Source organism: Rhinoderma darwinii, chromosome 1 (genome assembly GCF_050947455.1).
Source record: "Rhinoderma darwinii isolate aRhiDar2 chromosome 1, aRhiDar2.hap1, whole genome shotgun sequence".
NCBI lineage: Eukaryota > Metazoa > Chordata > Amphibia > Anura > Rhinodermatidae > Rhinoderma > Rhinoderma darwinii.
Window position 1 is genome coordinate 549,433,524 of NC_134687.1, and position 24,073 is coordinate 549,457,596.

The following is a 24,073-nucleotide window of genomic DNA, read 5'->3' on the forward strand; positions in this document are numbered from 1 at the left end:
ATCACGCCACACAGTCCCCCTCTGTAGATCACGCCACACAGTCCCCCTCTGTAGATCACGCCACACAGTCCCCCTCTGTAGATCACGCCACACAGTCCCCCTCTGTAGATCACGCCACACAGTCCCCCTCTGTAGATCACGCCACACAGTCCCCCTCTGTAGATCACGCCACACAGTCCCCCTCTGTAGATCACGCCACACAGTCCCCCTCTGTAGATCACGCCACACAGTCCCCCTCTGTAGATCACGCCACACAGTCCCCCTCTGTAGATCACGCCACACAGTCCCCCTCTGTAGATCACGCCACACAGTCCCCCTCTGTAGATCACGCCACACAGTCCCCCTCTGTAGATCACGCCACACAGTCCCCCTCTGTAGATCACGCCACACAGTCCCCCTCTGTAGATCACGCCACACAGTCCCCCTCTGTAGATCACGCCACACAGTCCCCCTCTGTAGATCACGCCACACAGTCCCCCTCTGTAGATCACGCCACACAGTCCCCCTCTGTAGATCACGCCACACAGTCCCCCTCTGTAGATCACGCCACACAGTCCCCCTCTGTAGATCACGCCACACAGTCCCCCTCTGTAGATCACGCCACACAGTCCCCCTCTGTAGATCACGCCACACAGTCCCCCTCTGTAGATCACGCCACTCAGTCTACAGGGGGGGCTGTATGGCGTTATCTACAGGGGGGGCTGTAAAAAAGGCACGATCAGGGGGGGGGGGGTTGTGTGACACCGAGGGGAGGGGGGGCCCCAGTGAAAAGTTTGCTATGGGGCCCAGTCTTTCCTAGTTACGCCCCTGCTTGAGGATCTGCACAGCTCAGAACATGAGACTGCAGATCCTGTGCTCATATCACAAAATTAAATCTCTAAGTGTCAGTGCAGTGTGTGTAACATCTTTTCCTGGCTTTAAACTGTAGGGCAGAAAACATTAGCGCAAACACGTGTACATTTCAAGAGATAGGAACATCAATTTCCAGTACATCCCTCATGACAGCACTACAGGAGGTTGGCCTATTGACCTCTGTAGGGACAGGAAGACAGAGAGGTTAAAAGGCCCCTCCCACCACCCCTTGCCAGTGTTCTTCCTGTCCCCACAGGGTCAGGAGCAGAGAGACGTCGCTCCTGTATTACGGCAGGAAAAGAAACTCAGGCAGGGGGCAAGATCGGGGTGTCCGTGCACTCCCCCTTCTCTTCCCCCTAAAGCTTAGGCTAACACCCCTCGAACGAGGGGTCCCTTAGCTCCCACCCTGAGACACCTACCGGAGGAATCCTAGGCAGGGTTCGGGTAGTGTGTGGGGGCTGGGGATTCCCAAGCAGGCTTCGGCCTGGCCGCGGACCAGGCGGGGACCGGCAGCTCCATAAACGTGGACGCACCGGCAGGGATCCTCGCTGCGCCGCATAGCAAGCCTCAGTCGCTGGCTATGGCGGCTGCACTCCAAAGGAAACATGCTGGAGACGAATAGCCGACCGGAAATGACGTCTGGCTACTTCCAGTCCGCGGCCATCTTGGAAGGCGGGAAATTCAAAACGCCCGCATTTAAAGGGACACGCACAGGTATGTAGTTAGAGCTGATAACTCTAACTTGAATTATTTTTGTGGATTGCATATTGCATTGCCTGTTACCTGTCGCGGTATGGAACTTCCTCGTCCTGATGGAACTCCAGATATGTCCCAGGGTCATGTGAGTCTCACCCTTGGGGTAAGGGTTATGACCCCTTATGTATGCACACCATACTTTACCTACCTTCTGTTTTCTCTAGGATAAAGATTCCTCTCAGACAAACTGATAAAAAGAAGGTTAAAAAATGTGCGACTTGTGCAAAAAAATTGCCAGAGTCCCATAGGAAACAATTGTGTCAGGATTGTATTGCAAAAATACTAAAGGAGGAACAACCAACGTTCATGTCTGAACTTAGGGATATGATTCGTGAAGAAGTGGGTCAGTCAGTAGCCTCCCTCGCCCCTCAAACTCCCTCCCACTCCCGGGCAAAAAGACCACGGATGGAAGTGGATCAAAAATATTGTCCTCCCTCTCAGGGGTCTGACTCGGAGCAGGAGTGTTATTACCTATCGGAGGGTGAGTTAGAAGGAGGAGAGGAACTCTTGCCTTCAACTTCTTCCACTCAAGAGGAAAAAAAAAATTTCTCTTCCGAGATGTCTGATACCTTAATTCAAGCAATACGGGAAACCATGGATATTCCCGAAGAAGACCAACCACATACCATCCAGGATGAGATGTTTGGAGGTCTAATGGAAAAGAAAACAAAGGTTTTTCCGGTAAACGAAAATCTCAAAAGAATGGTGACAACTGAATGGGAAGATTCAGAAAAAAGGCTCTTCATTTCAAGAGATATTAAAAACAGACTTCTCTTTGATCCAGAAGACACTAAACCTTGGGATGAAATCCCAAAATTAGATGTCCCAGTAGCCAGGGTTGCTAAAAAAAAACGCAATCCCATTTGAAGATTCCTTGCAGTTGAGGGACGTCATAGACCGAAAGGCAGACGGGCTACTGAAAAGAGCGTGGGAATCTTCCTCTGCTTTGATCTCGACTAATATCGCGGCCACATCAGTAGCAAGAGCAATGTTTATATGGTTAAACCAGCTGGAGACCCATTTGATGATGAAGACATCATGACAAGATCTATTAGAATCTCTACCTTTACTAAAAATGGCAACCGGATTCTTGGTAGACGCTTCAGCGGAATCTATTAGATTTGCTGCCAGGAATGGGGCTCTCTCAAATGCTGCTAGAAGAGCATTATGGCTCAAAATGTGGTCAGGAGATACGAAGTAATTCACTGTATTGAACGATACATATGATTTGCGCTCCCACAAAATATGATAAAATTGTAAATTCACTGAAGTGATATATGAGTAAAATATATAACTTTATTTCATAACTCTCTAAAAACAGGGGTACAATCACCACTGTGAAAAGCCCCACCGTGTGTATTAAAAAACTTATTAAACAATTACTCCAAGTCCTGATTCAGTTGCGAACCCTCTATGACTGGGTGTACTACAAAGATACCAATCTGGAATCGGCGTTTAAACATTGGTGTAACAGTGGTTTAGACCCTCAAACACACCGGAGCCCGCGATAACCGCACCAAAAACTCCTAATGCTCAGGTACACAACAATGCCACTGTCCCCCACGCTAAAATTCCTCACTTGAAACCAACCCTACGCGTTTCTATACTTATCATCAGGGGTCTGTAGCTTGGTGACTCTGGCCAGGATGCCAACGATATTACTTCAACAGCAGATATTCTGCTGTACACCACGGATGCATGCTCGCATAGATATCAGCGGCATGCTTCACTACGGGACTCTGAGTTACTATAACACATAACTCCTCCCCCAGACCTCGGCGGCGCACTCCGAACCAGCCAATCACACTCACCCACCATATTCGTGACGCCTGACCATGTGACTCCCGGCTGTCATCTGACATACCCGGAAGCAACATAGACAACATCAGAACGAACGCGCAGGCGCAGTGGAGGCTGTAGGAACACCTCATTGCCGCACAGGAGCTCATTGTAATCGAGGATAGAGTATAACAATAATAATACGTTTTGGATAAATATTGCGGATCAGCTCAAAACCGCAACTGGACTACCATCGATAAAGCACCATCCCTGTAGATACATATTGTATGAATGATTCAGCGATACAATGTCTACCACGTTTTGGAATTTTGAATCCCTTACTGAATGAAGAACCATGCCTCTTAACATTAAATGACATAATGCAAGCTGCTGTACTAGAACTTGGCACAACGGCCATAAATCTGCCTAGAAAACCCTCATGATATACAAACGATAAGGATGCATATTTAGATAAAACAGGCATAATTTGTCTGCTAGTTTAACCCTTCAGGCTATACACATTCCAATCTATAAATCCATTGGGCATCTTTACGCAGAATAAGGTTGTCCCAATCCCCTCCCCGCTTAGGAGGACGTATTAGTTCAATTGCCTGAAATTTTAAACCTTCTGCTCTGCCCTGATGTTTAGCATGTACATGTTTGGATATAGGAGTATCTCTCGAGTTAACAACATCACCAACATGTTCTCTAATCCGACGCCGAAACTGACGCACTGTTTTACCCACATAATTCAGGGGGCATGGACATGTTGTTAAGTAGACCACTCCTGCTGTTTTACAATTCACGAAGTCTCGAATATCATACTCCACCTTTTGTAGTAACACTTTTGAATTTTTTCCCCACTCTGGATAAAATCACAAGCTTTGCAACTGCCACATCTGTGTGCCCGGTACCTGCCTGTCCAGCCAAGTTCCTTTTTGTGTAATGGGGTCAAAGCAAATCTGCATCACCCTGTCCCTAATGTTTTTACCTCTACGGAACGTTACTGAGGGCCATTGTGTGATCTGATCCGCCAAGTCCACATCAGCACTTAGGATACGCCAGTACCTTTTTAAAATTTGCATGATTTCAGATTGTTTGGAGTCATAAGTACCTATGAGTCTCGTGACTCTTTCCTCTTTTCGTTGTCTAGGGACAAGAAGACTCTGCCTATCTGCATCCCTCGCTCCCTCATAGGCCTTTCTGATTACCCCCTTAGGGAAGCCTCTATCCTTCAATCTATTTGTGAGGTCCTGCGCCTGTATCTCAAAATCATCCATCGAGCTACAGTTCCGGCGTACTCTCATAAACTGGCCTCTAGGGATCCCTCGTTTGAGGGGATAAGGGTGGCAACTATTCCATTGAAGGAAGCTGTTGGTCGCTGTTTCCTTACGATGTAGTTTAATACGTATTGTGCCTTCCTTAGTTTTGATGATCTTGAGATCTAAAAAAGATAATTCCTGATCACCGATTTCACAAGTAAACCTTAGCCCTAGATCATTTACATTGAGGGCTGCCACAAAGGTATTGAATGCCTCCACTGTTGAATTCCAAAACAGCAACACGTCATCAATATATCTAATCCAGATCCCTATTGATGAAGTCCACTTAGCAAATCTGTCCCCGAATACTACTGTCTCTTCCCACCAACCAAGAAATAAATTTGCATAGGTGGGAGCAGTCGGACTCCCCATTGCTGTACCACGTTGCTGGTGAAAAATGCGGTCTTCAAAGATAAATACATTTCTTTCTAACACAAAATGTAGCAATTGCAAAACAAGCTGGTTATGAGCCACATATTGAGTACCTCTAGATTTTAGGAAATATTCCACTGCCTCACAACCAAGTCTATGTGGAAAAGAATACAAAGCCTCTACGTCCAGGCTGGCCAAAAATGTATTATGTTCCAGTGTGATACCCTCAATTTGTTTGAAAACATCCATCGTATCACGTACATATGATGTAAGGCCCAATACAAATGGACGCAACACTTGGTCTATATATGTGCTCACATTCTGGGTTAGATTGTTGATGCCTGACACAATAGGTCTGCCACGTAAGGGAGGATACCCTTTGTGGATTTTGGGCAGGCTATAAAAACATGCCATGATGGGAAATTGTGGAAACAAAGTCAAATTCACTGGCACTGATCAGAGACCTGCTCTTTGCATCGCGCAAAATACCCAAAAGCTCCTTTTTGAACAGTGCTGTGGGATTGACTTTTAAAATGGTATAACAGTCAGGATTGAGTAAAATGTCCTCACACATTCTCTTATAGTCTTCTCTGCTCATAACCACGATGTTCCCACCCTTATCGGATGCTTTTAAAACGATATTTTGTCTTTTTTCCAAAGTGGTAAGAGCTACTCGTTCAGACCAAGACAGATTGTTGTCAATGCCCCTCATATCCTGACTCAAAGCCTTAATCTCATCTCCCACCATGTCAACAAACAAATCCACATTTGTAAAATCTCCCAATGGTGGCAACTTCCTACTTTTAGTTTTTAGATTGGTAAAAGGGCCTAGTCCTGGGGCTCTACTTGCTTCCTCAAGCAACCCTTCCAAGGCTTCTAGGCCTTCCAAATCAGATACTTCTAAACCCATTTCCATACATTTTTTGCGGTTGTGATGTTTGAAAAACTTAATCCATTTTAATTTCCGAGCAAATAAATTTAAATCCTTGATCCAGGTAAATGAATCAAACTTCACTGTGGGGACAAATGAAAGCCCCTTCTCTAAAAGCATGATCTCCGATGCACGCAGATTATATTCAGATAAATTAATAATTTGTAACTTATCCGTTCCTCTTCCCTTTCTTAATCCTTTTGTCCCCTCAGCATGTAGCGGGAAATGGGGGGGATTGTTGGATAAAAAATTACTGCCACTGTTGGAAGAAGCTCTAGCCCGGCCTCTATTCCTACCTCTGGCACCTAACCCTATATTTCTGTCTACCACCACCAGTCCCAAAGAAAGGGCCCACTCTTTCAGAGTCTGTTTCACTCTCAGATGTAGAGGGGTCAGATTCTCTTAAACCCCTATTTAACTGCTGGTGCTGCTGTTGATTAACAAAATCGTAAGCTTTTTTCTCCCTAAACTCCTGCAGATCTCTCTGGAACTGGAAGTGCTTACGCTCTTTTAGATGATTAGTAAACCTCTCCAAGGATTGTTGTAAGATTTTGTCTTTTTTATCAAAACCTGGGGTATCTACCACTTCAGTGAATTTACAATTATTTCATATTTTGTGGGAGCGCAAATCATATGTATCGTTCAATACAGTGAATTAATACGAATTTATACAGTTCATTATATAGTATATTATATCTGGGTATGGCAGCCTTTGCACTCTCTGATGTAAGTACAGAAGGATGGATGAGTGAGGCGAAAAGCGTCTTCTCTGAGTGTGAACTTGTGCATACAACGCAGGGTGCGTCCCTTAAATCCACCTTTAAAAACCTCACTAGATTACATAAGGATTATACAAGGAGTTGGTGGGAAATTCAGAGCCTGGAGAACGATCTCAAGAATAAAATAGTACCGAGGGGACAGAGTTCCTATTGCCCCAGCCTCCAGATTAAGGACACCTAATATAAAAGAGAGGTGGGAGCAGGAGATGACAGGGAGTTCACTGAGACTAATGCAAATTTTGGTTGAGGAAGAAATAATCCAATTTGATCATATCAGTGTTGAATTGAAAAAAGAAATTGAGACGGTCAAGACTCTGGTAGATACCCCAGGTTTTGATAAAGACAAAATCTTACAACAATCCTTGGAGAGGTTTACTAATCATCTAAAAGAGCGTAAGCACTTCCAGTTCCAGAGAGATCTGCAGGAGTTTAGGGAGAAAAAAAGCTTACGATTTTGTTAATCAACAACAGCAGCACCAGCAGTTAAATAGGGGTTTAAGAGAATCTGACCCCTCTACATCTGAGAGTGAAACAACAGACTCTGAAAGAGTGGCCCCTTTCTTTGGGACTGGTGGTGGTAGACAGAAATATAGGGGAGGTGCCAGAGGTAGGAATAGAGGCCGGGCTAGAGCTTCTTCCAACAGTGGCAGTAATTTTTTATCCAACAATCCCCCCATTTCCCGCTACATGCTGAGGGGACAAAAGGATTAAGAAAGGGAAGAGGAACGGATAAGTTACAAATTATTAATTTATCTGAATATAATCTGCGTGCATCGGAGATCATGCTTTTAGAGAAGGGGCTTTCATTTGTCCCCACAGTGAAGTTTGATTCATTTACCTGGATCAAGGATTTAAATTTATTTGCTCGGAAATTAAAATGGATTAAGTTTTTCAAACATCACAACCGCAAAAAATGTATGGAAATGGGTTTAGAAGTATCTGATTTGGAAGGCCTAGAAGCCTTGGAAGGGTTGCTTGAGGAAGCAAGTAGAGCCCCAGGACTAGGCCCTTTTACCAATCTAAAAACTAAAAGTAGGAAGTTGCCACCATTGGGAGATTTTACAAATGTGGATTTGTTTGTTGACATGGTGGGAGATGAGATTAAGGCTTTGAGTCAGGATATGAGGGGCATTGACAACAATCTGTCTTGGTCTGAACGAGTAGCTCTTACCACTTTGGAAAAAAGACAAAATATCGTTTTAAAAGCATCCGATAAGGGTGGGAACATCGTGGTTATGAGCAGAGAAGACTATAAGAGAATGTGTGAGGACATTTTACTCAATCCTGACTGTTATACCATTTTAAAAGTCAATCCCACAGCACTGTTCAAAAAGGAGCTTTTGGGTATTTTGCGCGATGCAAAGAGCAGGTCTCTGATCAGTGCCAGTGAATTTGACTTTGTTTCCACAATTTCCCATCATGGCATGTTTTTATAGCCTGCCCAAAATCCACAAAGGGTATCCTCCCTTACGTGGCAGACCTATTGTGTCAGGCATCAACAATCTAACCCAGAATGTGAGCACATATATAGACCAAGTGTTGCGTCCATTTGTATTGGGCCTTACATCATATGTACGTGATACGATGGATGTTTTCAAACAAATTGAGGGTATCACACTGGAACATAATACATTTTTGGCCAGCCTGGACGTAGAGGCTTTGTATTCTTTTCCACATAGACTTGGTTGTGAGGCAGTGGAATATTTCCTAAAATCTAGAGGTACTCAATATGTGGCTCATAACCAGCTTGTTTTGCAATTGCTACATTTTGTGTTAGAAAGAAATGTATTTATCTTTGAAGACCGCATTTTTCACCAGCAACGTGGTACAGCAATGGGGAGTCCGACTGCTCCCACCTATGCAAATTTATTTCTTGGTTGGTGGGAAGAGACAGTAGTATTCGGGGACAGATTTGCTAAGTGGACTTCATCAATAGGGATCTGGATTAGATATATTGATGACGTGTTGCTGTTTTGGAATTCAACAGTGGAGGCATTCAATACCTTTGTGGCAGCCCTCAATGTAAATGATCTAGGGCTAAGGTTTACTTGTGAAATCGGTGATCAGGAATTATCTTTTTTAGATCTCAAGATCATCAAAACTAAGGAAGGCACAATACGTACTAAACTACATCATAAGGAAACGGCGACCAACAGCTTCCTTCAATGGAATAGTTGCCACCCTTATCCCCTCAAACGAGGGATCCCTAGAGGCGAGTTTATGAGAGTACGCCGGAACTGTAGCTCGATGGATGATTTTGAGATACAGGCGCAGGACCTCACAAATAGATTGAAGGATAGAGGCTTCCCTAAGGGGGTAATTAGAAAGGCCTATGAGGGAGCGAGGGATGCAGATAGGCAGAGTCTTCTTGTCCCTAGACAACGAAAAGAGGAAAGAGTCACGAGACTCATAGGTACTTATGACTCCAAACAATCTGAAATCATGCAAATTTTAAAAAGGTACTGGCGTATCCTAAGTGCTGATGTGGACTTGGCGGATCAGATCACACAATGGCCCTCAGTAACGTTCCGTAGAGGTAAAAACATTAGGGACAGGGTGATGCAGAGTTGCTTTGACCCCATTACACAAAAAGGAACTTGGCTGGACAGGCAGGTACCGGGCACACATAGATGTGGCAGTTGCAAAGCTTGTAATTTTATCCAGAGTGGGGAAAAAATTCAAAAGTGTTACTACAAAGGTGGAGTATGATATTCGAGACTTCGTGAATTGTAAAACAGCAGGAGTGGTCTACTTAATAACATGTCCATGCCCCCTGAATTATGTGGGTAAAACGGTGCGTCAGTTTCGGCGTCGGATTAGAGAACATGTTGGTGATGTTGTTAACTCGAGAGATACTCCTATATCCAAACATGTACATGCTAAACATCAGGGCAGAGCAGAATGTTTAAAATTTCAGGCAATTGAACTAATATGTCCTCCTAAGCGGGGAGGGGATTGGGACAACCTTATTCTGCGTAAAGAAGCCCAATGGATTTATAGATTGGAATGTGTACAGCCTGAAGGGTTAAACTAGCAGACAAATTATGCCTGTTTTACCTAAATATGCATCCTTATCGTTTGTATATCATGAGGGTTTTCTAGGCAGATTTATGGCCGTTGTGCCAAGTCCTTGTACAGCAGCTTGCATTATGTCATTTAATGTTAAGAGGCATGGTTCTTCGTTTCAGTAAGTGATTCAAAATTCCAAAACGTGGTAGACATTGTATCGCTGAATCATTCATACAATATATATCTACAGGGATGGTGCTTTATCGATGGTAGTCCAGTTGCGGTTTTGAGCTGATCCGCAATATTTATCCAACTTATTATTATTGTTATACTCTATCCTCGATGGCAATGAGGTGTTCCTACAGCCTCCACTGCGCCTGCGCGTTCGTTCTGATGTTGTCTATGTTGCTTCCGGGTATGTCAGATGACAGCCGGGAGTCACATGGTCAGGCGTCACGAATATGGTGGGTGAGTGTGATTGGCTGGTTCGGAGTGCGCCGCCGAGGTCTGGGGGAGGAGTTATGTGTTATAGTAACTCAGAGTCCCGTAGTGAAGCATGCCGCTGATATCTATGCGAGCATGCATCCGTGGTGTACAGCAGAATATCTGCTGTTGAAGTAATATCGCTGGCATCCTGGCCAGAGTCGCCAAGCTACAGACCCCTGATGATAAGTATAGAAACGTGTAGGGTTGGTTTCAAGTGAGGAATTTTAGCGTGGGGGACAGTGGCATTGTTGTGTACCTGAGCATTAGGAGTTTTTGGTGCGGTTATCGCGGGCTCCGGTGTGTTTGAGGGTCTAAACCACTGTTACACCAATGTTTAAACGCTGATTCCAGATTGGTATCTTTGTAGTACACCCAGTCATAGAGGGTTCGCAACTGAATCAGGACTTGGAGTAATTGTTTAATACGTTTTTTAATACACACGGTGGGGCTTTTCACAGTGGTGATTGTACTCCTGTTTTTAGAGAGTTATGATATAAAGTTATATATTTTACCCATATATCACTTCAGTGAATTTACAGGAGATACGAAGTCCAAGAACAAATTGTGTTCTATCCCGTTTACAGGGTCTCTAATGTTCGGTCCTCTCCTCGATAACATGCTGTAGAGTGCAGCAGATAGGAAAAAGGGATTTCCTGAAGAGAAACCAAAAAAACCCCCTCAGTTTGGAAGATTTCGCCAACAGAGGGATCCTACCTTACAGAACTACAGCGGCAAAGGGAAGTCCGGTCGCTGGAGTTACCCCAAAGGAAAAAGGGGTCGAGGATATCTCCTTAACCCAAATAATTCATTCCAGCCCTCAAAGCAATGACGCCAAGAGCATAGGAGGAAGACTCCTACAATTTTATCCCAAATGGTCGAGAATAACCCAGAACCCCTGGGTTCTAAAGATCATAGAAGAAGGGTACAAAATAGAATTTTCCTCCATGCCTCCAGAGAAATTTCTAATAACCCAGTACCAAGCAAAAGACCATCAGATCCTTATCCAGGACGTCCAGAAACTACTCAAATTGGGAGCCATTTCTCCAGCTCCCCACAACGAAATATGCAAAGGCCACTATTCAAAAATCTTCTTCGTCAAAAAACCAAACGGTTCCTACAGGAAAATAATCAACCTGAAGGTCCTAAACAAATGGGTGAAATATCGAAAATTCAAGATGGAGTCTATGAGATCGACTATTCCTCTAATAAGGGAAGAGGCATCTATGTGTACGATCGATTTAGGATGCGTATTATCACGTTCCTATCCACCCCGCGTACCAGAGATTCCTCAGATTCGCAATTCAGGACGGTCCTTCCATTCTCCACTTCCAGTTTGTCTGCCTCCCTTTCGGCATTTCCTCCGCCCCCAGAATTTTTACAAAAATTATGGCAGAGATCATGGCATTCGTAAAAAGTCAGGGCTTAGTAATTATCCCATATCTAGACTACTTCTTGTTGACGGCAGATACTCCGTCTATCTTAGACAGTCATCGGTCACAGGTTCTTTCCCTACTACAGGAATTGGGATGGATAATCAACTTTCAGAAGTCGAGTCTTCCTCCCCAAAAACAGAAGGTCTTCTTAGGAGTACTGCTAGACTCCTCCCTTCAACATTCCTTCCTCCCAAGAGAGAAACAAATACTCCTACTAGCAGAAGTAAGGACATTTTGGGGGAAAGACGCCTGTTCCATAAGGGAATGTATGCGGATGTTGGAAATGATGACGTTTTGCATCCAATCTATTCCATGGAGCCAATTTCACTCCAGACCCTTACAGAATCTGATCTTGTCCCAGTGGGATCAAAAACAAAACTCCCTGAATTCAAAAATTCAAATTTCCGAGACTGTGAAATCATCCCTCCTGTGGTGGCTCTGCACAAACAACATAGACAAGGGAGTCCCTGGAGAATGGTCCCTAAACAGGAAAGTCTTTCTGTCCTTAACCCGAAATTGGGGTTATCCACAAATAGACCTGTTTGCCATGAGGAAAAACTCTCAAGTAGAGACATTCTTCTCCCTGAATCTCAGAGACAACCCATTGGGAGTAGACGCATTGTCCCAACCCTGGGACATGGATCTGGCCTATGCCTTTCCTCCGTTTCCTCTAATACCAATGGTATTAAGAAAAATCCAGGAAGATTTGACAAAGCTCATCATTATTCTTCCCTATTGGCCAAAAAGAAGTTGGTTTCCAATCGTAAAATACCTAGCGTTGGAAGACCCTATCATGCTCCCAGTCAAGGAGAATCTTCTCTCCCAGGGTCCCTTATTCTTTCAAGGAATAGAAACTCTGAAATTGTCAGCCTGGATCCTGAAAGGCAGATCTTGAGGAACCACTGTCTGTCAGATGAGGTAATTTCAACTATCTTATCAAGTCATAAAGAAGTTACCTCAAAAATCTATCAAAAAATTTGGAAGAAATTCTGTTCCTGGTATGGAGACCCAGGACCAGACCCCTTTTCTCCCAACATCGCGAAAATCCTAGATTTTTTACAATCTGGATTCAAGAAAGGGCTTAGTCCTAGTACCTTAAAAGTACAGATCTCAGCCTTAGGTAATTTTTTTTAACACTCCCCTGGCTGAACATCGGTGGATCAGAAGATTCACTCAAGCGGTCTCTAAACTGAAACCTTCCCTAAAGAAATCCGTTCCTACCTGGGATTTGAATGTGGTGTTAATGACTTTGTGAGCCCCCCTTTGAGCCGCTCGACACAATTAGTATGCACTTTTTAACTCTAAAAGCTGCATTCTTAGTCGCTATTCAGCAAGAAGGATTGGAGAAATCCAATCTGTCAGTCATAGAACCGTACCTAAAAGTACAAGAGGATAAGATCATCCTAAAGCTGGACCCTTCCTTTATTCCAAAGGTATCAACTGCTTTCCATAGAGAACAAGAAATAATTCTACCTTCCTTTTATCCAGATCCAAAAAACCAACAAGAAGAAAAATTCCATTGCCTGGATGTCAGGCGAACAATTCTTCAGTATCTGGATAGAACCTCCTCCTGGAGACAAGATAAAAATCTATTTGTCCTGTTTGGGGGAAAGAATAGAGGAAAGAAAGCCTCAAAAGGCTCTCTAGCGAGATGGGTAAAAACTACCATACAAGAAGCCTACAAGTCCCAAGGACTATGTGCCCCACAAGGCATCAGAGCCCATTCAACGAGGGCAGTTTCGGCATCCTGGGCAGAAAGAAGAGAAGCCTCTATGGACCAAATCTGCAGAGCTGCCACTTGGTCAAGCCATCATACGTTTTGCAAACATTATAGGCTCGATGTTCTGTCCGATACGGATTTAAGTTTTGGACGTAAAGTCCTTCAATCCGTAGTCCCGCCCTGAGCGTTATAATCTGGTATTGCTCCTGTAGTGCTGTCATGAGGGATGTACTGGAAAATAGCAATTAGACCTACCGGTAATTGTATTTCCAGGAATCCATCATGACAGCACCATTACATCCCTCCCTTATTGAATTCTGATTTGTGCAATTAACATGTCAGTTATTATCCCTAGAAATAAAATAGGGTTGCATCCATCCTGGTGTAGTAATTGAAAAACACTGGCAAGGGGTGGTGGGAGGGGCCTTTTAACCTCTGTCTTCCTGTCCCTACAGAGGTCAATAGGGCAACCTCCTGTAGTGCTGTCATGATGGATTCCTGGAAATACAATTACCGGTAGGTCTAATTGCTATTTTCAACATTCCTCTATGCGGCATGCATAGACATGCAGGACCCGCTGACGCTGAACCCGTCAGGTCCGTGGGACTGACAGATTCAGGTCATAGCGAAATATAAAGCTTCTCTGTATAGAGAATACAAAGCAGCTGTATCGCAAAAAGTAAATAATTTTTAATAAAAGCTATTTTTAAAGTTGCGCTAATCACACTAATACATTTTTATTTAAAAAAATTGCCTTTCAAAGGTTTACATAGCCTTTTTAAGATTTGTTCTCTAGATCCAGAAAAAATGACATGCATACCTATAGCCTGATGACTGTCTGCTTTACACTACGATCTTTGTATAGTGTCTCGTCCTTTAATCCATTTAAAGGATAGCTACTTAACATGCTAATGGTGGTTATCTTCTGATCATATTTACCCAATGACTACTTTTCGATTACCAAAATGGTCTAAAACTGAGCATACAGCCCCAAGTGGCAATAACTGCAGCGTTATAGAGGGGATAGGAAAGACTCCTACTGTGATCCCTTCTGTACAATTTAGGGTATCCTAGAATATAATCTGTGTGCCCAGTAAACCAGCATGACATTTGTGGGGGTTTTCTCCTGAGAAAACCCCCACCCAGTAGTAATAGATCAGTAGTAGTGGCCCTTCCCACCCTTGTAATGCTGCCTGCTGCTGCTGTGTTGTATCTGGCTGGTTATGAAAATTGGGGGGGACCCCACATCGTTCTTTCCAATTATATATTTTTTATTTTTTTTAAATGACGTGGGGTCCCCCCCATTTTTCATAACCAGCCAGATACAATAAAGCAGCAGCAGCCTAGCATTACCAGGGCGGGAAGGGCCACTGTATCTGGCCTTTCCCCTCCTGATAATACCAGCCTGCGGCCACCCCAGTGGCCGACCATCACTACAGATGGTCAGGTACTGGATCGTACCAGGCTCTTCCCAGCACCCCTGGTGGGGGTGGGTACCAGGGTAATAAAGGGGGTTAGTGTTGGCCTCTACATCGGCTAACACTAAGCCCCACCTTAGCAATGGATGCTGTCAATCAGCCGGCGGCCATTACTAAGGCGGTAGTAATATAGTTTAAAAAAAAACAGACATAGAAAAAATATTTTATTGAAATAAAAAAAAAAAAACACACAGCCCTCATTAACCATTTTATTGATAATAAAAAAAAAGCCGTCATCGAAGTAGTCCTGGAATCCGACGTAGTCCAACGACCGAACCTGTAAGAAAACACACCAAAAAAGATTAGTAACACGTGTGTTAGGCTTAGATACAGGGCCCATGTGTGATACTGTCTGTGGGACCCTGTATCTAAGCCTACCACAACGAAGGCTTAGATACAGGGTCCAGCAGACAGTAATCTTATACAGTATAAGATTACTGTGTTTTGGGGCCCTGTATCTAAACCTACAGTGTGGTAAGCTTATATACAGGGCCCATCAGACAGGATCACACATGGGCCATGTATCTAAGTCTACCATGTGATTGGCTTAGATACAGGGCCCAGCAGACAGGATCACGCATGGGCCATGTATCTAAGCCTACCATGTGATTGGCTTAGATACAGGGCCCAGCAGACAGGATCACACAATCTGTGATCCTGTCTCATGGGCCCCCTAAGCCTGCTACATCGTAGGCTTAGGGGTTGTACAGTCCCTAAACATTGATGGCCTATCCTCAGGATAGGCCATCAATAGCTGATGTGTCTCTCGGGACCCGCAAATCAGCTGTTTTGAAGGGGCCGCAGCACTCGTACGAGAGCTGCTTCCCCTTCATTTCACTACTCGCCCACACTGTGAATCGCCGACACGGATTCACAGTGTGACCGGAATGAAGTGACAGGAATGAAGGGGAGCAGCTCTCGTACGAGTGCTGCGGCCCCTTCAAAACAGCTGATTGGCGGGTCCCGGGAGTCGGACCCCGCCAGTCAGGGCTAACCTTACCTTCCTCTTCGGCCGCGGCGGGAGTTCTGTCGTCTCGATGCTGTGCGCGGCGCCTAGCGCTGTGACGTCATGCGCTGCGCACAGCGCTTGACGTCAGGACCTCCGCTGCGATCCGGAACCAGGAAGGTAAGTAAAGTATGTTACTATAGTAACAGGGGCCCGCGGCCCGAGTTACTATAGTAACTTTTTATTGATGTGGTGCGGGGGGCCGTGGGCCCCCTGGCTTCGGGGCCCGGTCGCAATTGCGACCGCTGCGACCCCTATAGCTACGCCAGTGAACTACACCTTAAGACAAATGTTTTGAAGGCAACCGTTAGTGAAATTGCCCCATGCTTGCTGGGTAAGTGGGATGACCACTATGAGGATAAATTAAAGTGTTTTTTTTTTCTTTTTTTTTTCTTTTTAAATGAATGAGTAAATTGTAGTAAATGGACAGATTATAACCTATAAGAAAGGGGGAGAAGTCCCCCTCCAGGACCTCATCAGAGGAGATCTGGGTGTGACAAGACCATGGCAATACTAGACTCTCCCAGATTCTATTATATTATGGATTGATTACTTGATCTCATTGCCTTTTTTGCTTTTTTTTCAGATTGGGGTATATACGCATGAAGAAAATAACACTTTGACAATAAAAATCGAAATGCAAGTTAAGGTTCAAGCCAGCCAGGCTTACTTGCTGCTCTCTGACCTCGGGTTGCGACCACGTTGGGATGTGCACTACTTGTAAGCGACTCAAATTTTTTTCAATATTTCTTTTTTGTGGTCCTGTTTTGTTCTTAAAGATCTATTACTTCTAAAGAGAAGTAATGAATTTACCCAATAACGAAAATATCCCAGAAAAATTGCCACTCTAAAACCTAAGTTTTTATTCTATACGAAAATACCAATTTCCCCTAACAAGGACCAAACTACAAATGACATGCTTTCTGTGTCATTATTTGTTTCGTGGGTTCCATCAGGGGAACCCACGAACAGAAACCATAGCTTTCCGTTAGCAATACCATTGACTTCAATGGTAACCCTCCCGTTGCTAATGGTTTCAGTTTGTCTCCGTTCGGTAAGGTTTCAGTTTTTTTGACTGAATCAATAGCGCAGTCTACTACGGTATTGATTCCATCAAAACAACAGAACCCTTACACAACGGTGGCAAACTTAACCATTTGCGCTGGATCCATCACATATGGTTTCCGTATCTTTCAGTTTTGATTTCCGTTCATGGGTTCCCCTTACGGTAAGGTCAGACTGAACCCATGAACGGAGTCCTGATGCAGATGTGAATGAAGCCTTAGTAATGCATCTAATAAACGTTGCAAAAATTCAAGAAAAATGGTAGACTCTCTAAATTCCTGTTGATTTGAGGCATCTGCTTGAAACTATGTCCACAGGTAAATTTCCAAACCCTAGCTGTACACGTGTATTCACATTTAGTTAAGAGCGGAGATCAGTAGGAGTCTGAGGCCTCCTGACTTAAGTTGAAAATCCCACTCGGTGGGAAGTCACACCCCAAAAACGTCACCCACGCTTGATCCATGTTGGGTTATACTGTATTTACATGTGCTGGTTTTGTTTTTTGTTTTGTTTTTTTATTCACGGTTTGTGCAAAATCGCATTAAAAAAGCCACAAAACTGGCACGTGTAAATACACTCTGAACCTGGCTGGTATTTTTGGTTGGAAAAGTTAGCAACCCTATTCATGGCACATTACCTTTTAAATAAGCCGCTTTGCTTTCGCACATATTTTATAGCTTGCTACTCCGGTTTTATTTATGTGTTGCTGAACAGCCTTTTCTTTTGTGATTGTAGAAGCTGTGAGGTTCTTGAATCTGCTGGTGATGATGACAAAATCTTTTATATAACCTGCCCACCTGTAAAGCAAAGCAAGACCAGAGATTTTCTGATGCTAATGTCTCGGAGATATCCATGTAAGAATGGGTGAGTTGAATAGTTATATTACATCAATTGAGTGTGTGATAATGTCCTGGTAAAAGTGGAGCCATCTGGATAGCGGGTGGGGCAAAAAGGGGGTTAATGTACCCATTAAGGTTTATGGGCTCAGAAGGAGAGGGTAAATGTAAAACCCACATTGGGGAGGATATTTCTAGGAGCAGTGTAATGTATAGCCGCTCTATGCAGACAACAGTCCTGGTCAATGTGCAGCCAAAAGTAAAAATAAAAACTCAATGTGCTCGTTAATTACTTATGTGTAGTAATCCCCGTTGTCAGAAAAAGTAGATCAATAAGGGTATGTGCACACTCTGTGTTTTCAGCAGTTTTTAGGGCTGTGAACGTCCCGAAAAACGACTGAAAAATCGGAAGCAGAACTCCTACAATCATCTGCCCATTTGATTTCAGAGGGAAAAACGGTGTTCTGTTCAACGGGGCGTTTTTTACGCGCCAGTTTTTCAAAACAGCCGCGTAAAAAAACAGCCGCGAAAAAGAAGTGCATGTCACTACTTCAGCCGTTTTTGGAGCTGTTTTTCATAGACTCTATAGACAAACTGCTCCAAAAACGGCCGTTAAAAACGCGACTTTGGATAAAAAACTTCTGAAAATCATGAGCGGTTTTCCCTTGCAAACCGCTCTGTATTTTCAGACTCTTTTGATTCTGTGTGTGCATATCCCCGAAGAGTGAATGTGGTTGTCACCATTCCCTCGGTCAGGTCTCACCCTGAGAAAAGTTTCATCCCTCTCCAGATGTGTTCCATGTGTATAGCAGATCAGATGTGACATTTTAGCTCAGCCAGTTTGTTACTAAAGCTTAATTAAAATTCGCCCCTTTGACTATAGCTGAGTCCTCACCGAGCGGCAACAATTGGCTACTGTGATCATGTCCCGCTATTTCATACATAACCGTAAATTCACATGTGGCAGTTCTGTGACAGAAAATCCGTTCCATTCATCTGAATGAAACTTTCAGAAATGCATGCACCTGCTGCAGGAACAACCCTATTCAGATGTATGGAACTGATTTTCAGTTACAGAAATGTTTGCAACAAAATCTGTTGCGTGTGACTGCACCCTGATAATGTTGTTGTGCAGCATTGGAAGCAAGTAACGGTAGCAGTAGTGGAACGGAGTTGAAGTTAAAATGTCAACATTTGAGCCCCAGAAAACACTTTTTAACCTGTCTGAATCCCAAATCATAAGGCATTTTAACTTCACCCAAGAGCAACCCAAACTTACATAAGAACCACCCATTTTGTCATAGTTTGGATCAATTTGCTTGTAATTTACAAGCTTTTCTGCTATAAGGAGTCTGTGGCATGTCTTTTCATTATGTTTACACAAGATAAGTAGTAGTCCTGATGTTTGCTTATATTGGCAATCAACCTTTTTGTTTTTGTTGTTTTTTTCCCCCCAGAGAACCTTATGTGATTGCAATGAGATCGGTAACTTTGGCAACCTGCCCGCCATCAGTCCAGTACCTGAGAAGTGAGGTGCAGTGTGCAGGGTTTCTCATACACAGTCAGAACAAAGATGAATGCCAGGTAACCTATAGATCTTAAAACGGTCAAAATTTCCCCTTTGAAATTAGGATGTAATGGTAGGTCCTTTTGTGGGGTCTCTTAACACAATTTTTTTTCTCTGGTCCTCTAAAGCAGGGCCGGCATCAGCACCCGGCGAACACAGGCAATCGCCGGGGCCCAATGCCATTAGAGGGGCCCACTAGGCCGCCGGGATGCGTTACACTGACGTCCATATATGGAGCCTGGGCCGGAATCCCTGGCCAGAGCATTGCTGACGCTATGGATGGGGATTCCACCCCTAGAGGGAGCCCAGTGGTGCTACCTAGAGGGTGGGGTTGTGTGTGTGTGTGTCGCAATCTCTACAGGCTGGAGGTGTGTGTGGCATTCTCTCTCGAGGGTGGGCGTGCGCTATCTGCAGAGGGCACTGTATATGTAAGTAAAACGCATATACATACAGCCACGGTGAGTTCCACCGAAAAGGGGCCCACTAAGCCTGTATCTCCAAAGGGCCCACATAAACCTGGAGCTGACCCTGATCTCAAGACATTCACTACTTTCAGGAATCTATATTAACCCCTTAGTAACCACAAATGCTAAGTCTAAGCTCTGCACTGTTGTCTGCCAGGTGGAGCAGATGCTCGGCTGTCTAATGAAGCGCCCCACCCACTTTTAAAAATAATATCAGTGTAAATACAAAGCCACAAACTTGTGCATTGCACCTCTTCTACGTTCTAAACCTCTTATCAGTTTCCCGCTAGATGTATAATATTCCTCCATCGCAAATTATAGGACCTATTATTTCACTTCCATTTAACCATTTTATAAGCCTAAACCCTAATTATTGGGGACAATGAGTTTAAAGAGGCTCTGTCACCAGATTATCAAATCCCTATCTCCTATTGCATGTGATCGGCGCTGCAATGTAGATAACAGTAAAGTTTTTGTTTCGTTTTTTTAAAACGATCATTTTTGGCTAAGTTATGAGAAATTTTATATTTATGCAAATGAGCCTTTCTAATGGACAACTGGGCGTGTTTTCTCTTATTTCCAACTGGGCGTGTATTGTGTTTTTAGCAACTGGGCGATCAGCATCATACACTCCTCTGTACAACACCCAGTTGGTAAAAAGTAAAAACACGCCTAGTTGTCCATTGAGAAACTCATTAGCATAAATCTAAACTAGCTCATAACTTGCTAAAAAATGATCGTTTTTCAAAATAAAAACCACTGCTGTCATCTACATTACAGCGCCGATCAGATTATGTATAAAATAGGACACTTATAATCTGGTGACAGAGCCTCTTTAAAGTCACTAATGTCAACATTATATGAAAACAAGTAATTTTAATAACCTTGTATGACCGATTCATCCAAACTATGAAACATGAATGTAATGTGTCATTCATTAGAAAAACTTTATTTAAGCCATCACATTTTTAAAAATTGTTGGTGTTTTTTGTTTTTCCCAAGTCACGATCAATCTATATTTTAAAGAAACAAAACTCCTGAAATCTTGCAATTATCACTCTGGCCAATAAGCCTCTTAATAGACTGACACTTCCTGTTCTGTAGAGATCACTTCTCAGCAGTCATCTCATTATCGCATGCAGGATTACATGAAAGATAACCTCTCTACATAGATAACACCGGATCCACCATTGACAATCGGTGATGGACACGGCTCCCCCCTCCCCCTCCCTGCGCAATGACCTCTGCACAGCTCACAGAGCATGACTAGAGAACTCTCCAATAGAAGTTCACAAGTTCCTACCATGTGGCTGCTGTAAAACTTCTCTAAATGCTGTTTACAGTTCAGGCAAGATGGCTGCCCCCATAATCATGTACACTAAACTAAAAATAGAATAAAGAAACAAAAAAAAATCTACAACCAGAAAATAAACAAACTAGAAAAAAAAGATTCACTATCTGGTTTTAATTAGTAAAAGAAAAAAAAAATACATAGGTGATACATTTCTATTTAACATGGGGATTAAATATTGCACTTACAATATCAATATGGTTTAACTTTATTTACAGGTGACCTACGTGAACCAGCTGACTTCTGGCATAATGCCGTATATTGAAGAGAATCTCACCGGCTGGTCTAATTCTATACAAGAGACCGCATCCACTTGTATACGTTTTCTAGAGACCGCCATGGTGTGCACAACATTATTGTAAATATCTTTTTTATATTCTGTCATGAGCTTGGCCTTTAAAACCATAAATTATTTCTAAGTTGTATAATTGCTGGTATACTCTAAGTATTCACCTCACAGCCCCATTCCAGCCGCTTCAATGTACAGTCGATAAAGGCTTTGGGCGCTTATGGGAAAAAAAATCCTTAATGCACAACCATGTCTTTTCCTGCACAGCTCATTTGTACTCCTAAAACATTTTATTTTTCCCTGTGCGTCCTTGTGCTGTATGAGTGTACCCACCTTGTGCCTGCACTATTATTTTCACCATTGGGCACTTTTTCATGCCCTGCAATAGTTGTACTTTTTTGTCCTGCACCTCCCCTTTCCCCACCCACTGCTCCAGTGCTTATCCACCATGCATTTTAATGACTAGAGCACAAACATGTGTAGTCTTAATAATCCAGGTCCCGCTACCTGCATTTTATGCAGTTTAATTTGAATAGTGACTGATATTTATTAAAATTATTATGGGTACAATATCTTCTAAAGACTGTTGCATGTAATATAGATATTAGAATTACGAAAGTGAACGTCTGACTGATAGATATTTTGCTACTTGCACTAAAGACTGTAAAGAAGACTGTTTCTACAGCCATAATCACTCCCACCTATACTCTAAATAGTCTTCAGAAGTATTGTAATATGCAATTAAAATGATCTTGCTTTAAATCTGACTCTTGTGTTTTTTTAAAAAAAAATTAATAAAATTGACTACTTTGGAACACAAGATGGCGCCAAACGCTAAGACGGCAACATGCAAAAAAATGCTCAATATTGTGGTTTGCCAACATTAGTCCTATAATTATTTTTTGTTTCTCTGAGCAATTGTACCATAAACCAGACCGTTAGATGTTTTTGGTTTTTGTCCATTTTACTATTTTCACTTCAATGTTGCTATGACATATGCTCATAAAATATAATACTAGACGTATTACCCATACAGTTATAGCGTATCTCTGAATACAACCTGTTGTCAATACTGACCAGGCACCACAGGGCAGAGGTCGTTCTCTCCAGAACCAGCAAAGTGTGTGTGGATCTGCAGTGACCCCACCAGCAATAGGGTAAAATGTCTGTGGCCAAAAGTCCACTATTTTTACATAGTCTATACAATTATGGCCTTGCTACCATCTCAAAGAAATGACTGTTTTTCTGGTGGACTGTGTAAACTTATAAAGTTTTCTTTATATCTGTGGCTTTGCCGTGAACAACATCCAAGATAGGACGTTTTAAGAGACAAGGCCGATTTTCTAAACACAGGTCTTTTTGTTTTTGCTACATTGTAAAGGGTTTCCACTGTTTTTATGGTTGTGGCCTTTTAGGGCACGGCCAGGCGTGGCGGAAATGCTGCGGACAGTCCGCAGTGGAATCTTCCTGCGGACGCGTTTTTACAGTTGTTTCAATACATTTTTAGGCAAGTTAGTTCAGACGTTGCGGAAAACTCCACTGCGGACCATAGGCTGCGGAGCGGAATTTTCCCTCCGCAGCATGCACTGACTGTAGTGGCGAAGAAGCGGAATTTCACTGCGGATTTCAGCCTTTGCAATGCAAAAACTGAAATCTGTGGCAAGTCCGCTGTGATATCTGCAACGTCTGAATTACCTGTCAAATATGCAAATGTTGGTGCAGATTCGTTGCGTAAATACACCAACATTTGCAGCGGAAAAACTCTGCCACGTCTGGCCGTGCCCTTATTATTTTTTTTGAAGCCTATGGAGAAAATTGCCATACCTAGAGAATTCTGCATTTTTTAAAAACACCTTTGACCCAAAGACCAAAATGGTGTATGTAGGCTTTTTCAGATTTCACACTATACACTTCTTCTAAAATAACATCTCTCTGCACCATGTTTGACTAAATAAAAAGGCATGAATCATCAAATTGTGTGTGGCCTGGGGCGTAGATAAGGGGGGGGGGGGGGCAAGCGAGGCATGTGCCCCGGGCGCAACTTAGAGGGGGAGGGGGCGCCAGGGCTGCACCGTCCATGACGCAGCAGTCTGCCTGGAGAGAGGGAGCAGACACACCGGAGCGGAGCATTGCAGTTTAAACAAGTTAGTGCCTGGGAACGCTAGTGTTTCTAAAATCATAAAATAAATGACATTATTTTATGATTTTAGAAACTCTTGTGTCTCCAGGCACATTCTTTTTGCGGTTCCAGCCCCCCTCACTGGACTTCTGTAACTTCTCCCTCTCCTGGCAAGAGAGGGAGAATAGTAATAGTGGTAATAAACACATTTCTCCATTAGACATATCTATCTCCTGTGTCTCGCTCTCCTCTGTGTCTCGCTCTCCTCTGTGTCTCGCTCTCCTCTGTGTCTCGCTCTCCTCTGTGTCTCGCTCTCCTCTGTGTCTCGCTCTCCTCTGTGTCTCGCTCTCCTCTGTGTCTCGCTCTCCTCTGTGTCTCGCTCTCCTCTGTGTCTCGCTCTCCTCTGTGTCTCGCTCTCCTCTGTGTCTCGCTCTCGGGTCCCTGTGTCTCGCTCTCGGG

General features: G+C 43.5%; 1 protein-coding gene across 1 annotated transcript in view; it reads left to right on the top strand.

Annotated features, from left to right (window-relative positions):
• Window positions 1-22,257, top strand: part of ACOT12 (acyl-CoA thioesterase 12) — a 52,595-nt gene extending 30,338 nt beyond the window's left edge. The window contains exons 12-15 of the mRNA XM_075837731.1: window positions 16,510-16,643; window positions 17,724-17,852; window positions 19,282-19,408; window positions 21,425-22,257. Of these exons, the coding sequence (XP_075693846.1) occupies window positions 16,510-16,643; window positions 17,724-17,852; window positions 19,282-19,408; window positions 21,425-21,568 (534 nt within the window). The 3' untranslated portion in view covers window positions 21,569-22,257. The remainder of the gene's footprint in view (window positions 1-16,509; window positions 16,644-17,723; window positions 17,853-19,281; window positions 19,409-21,424) is intronic.
• The last annotated feature ends 1,816 nt before the right edge of the window (window positions 22,258-24,073 follow it).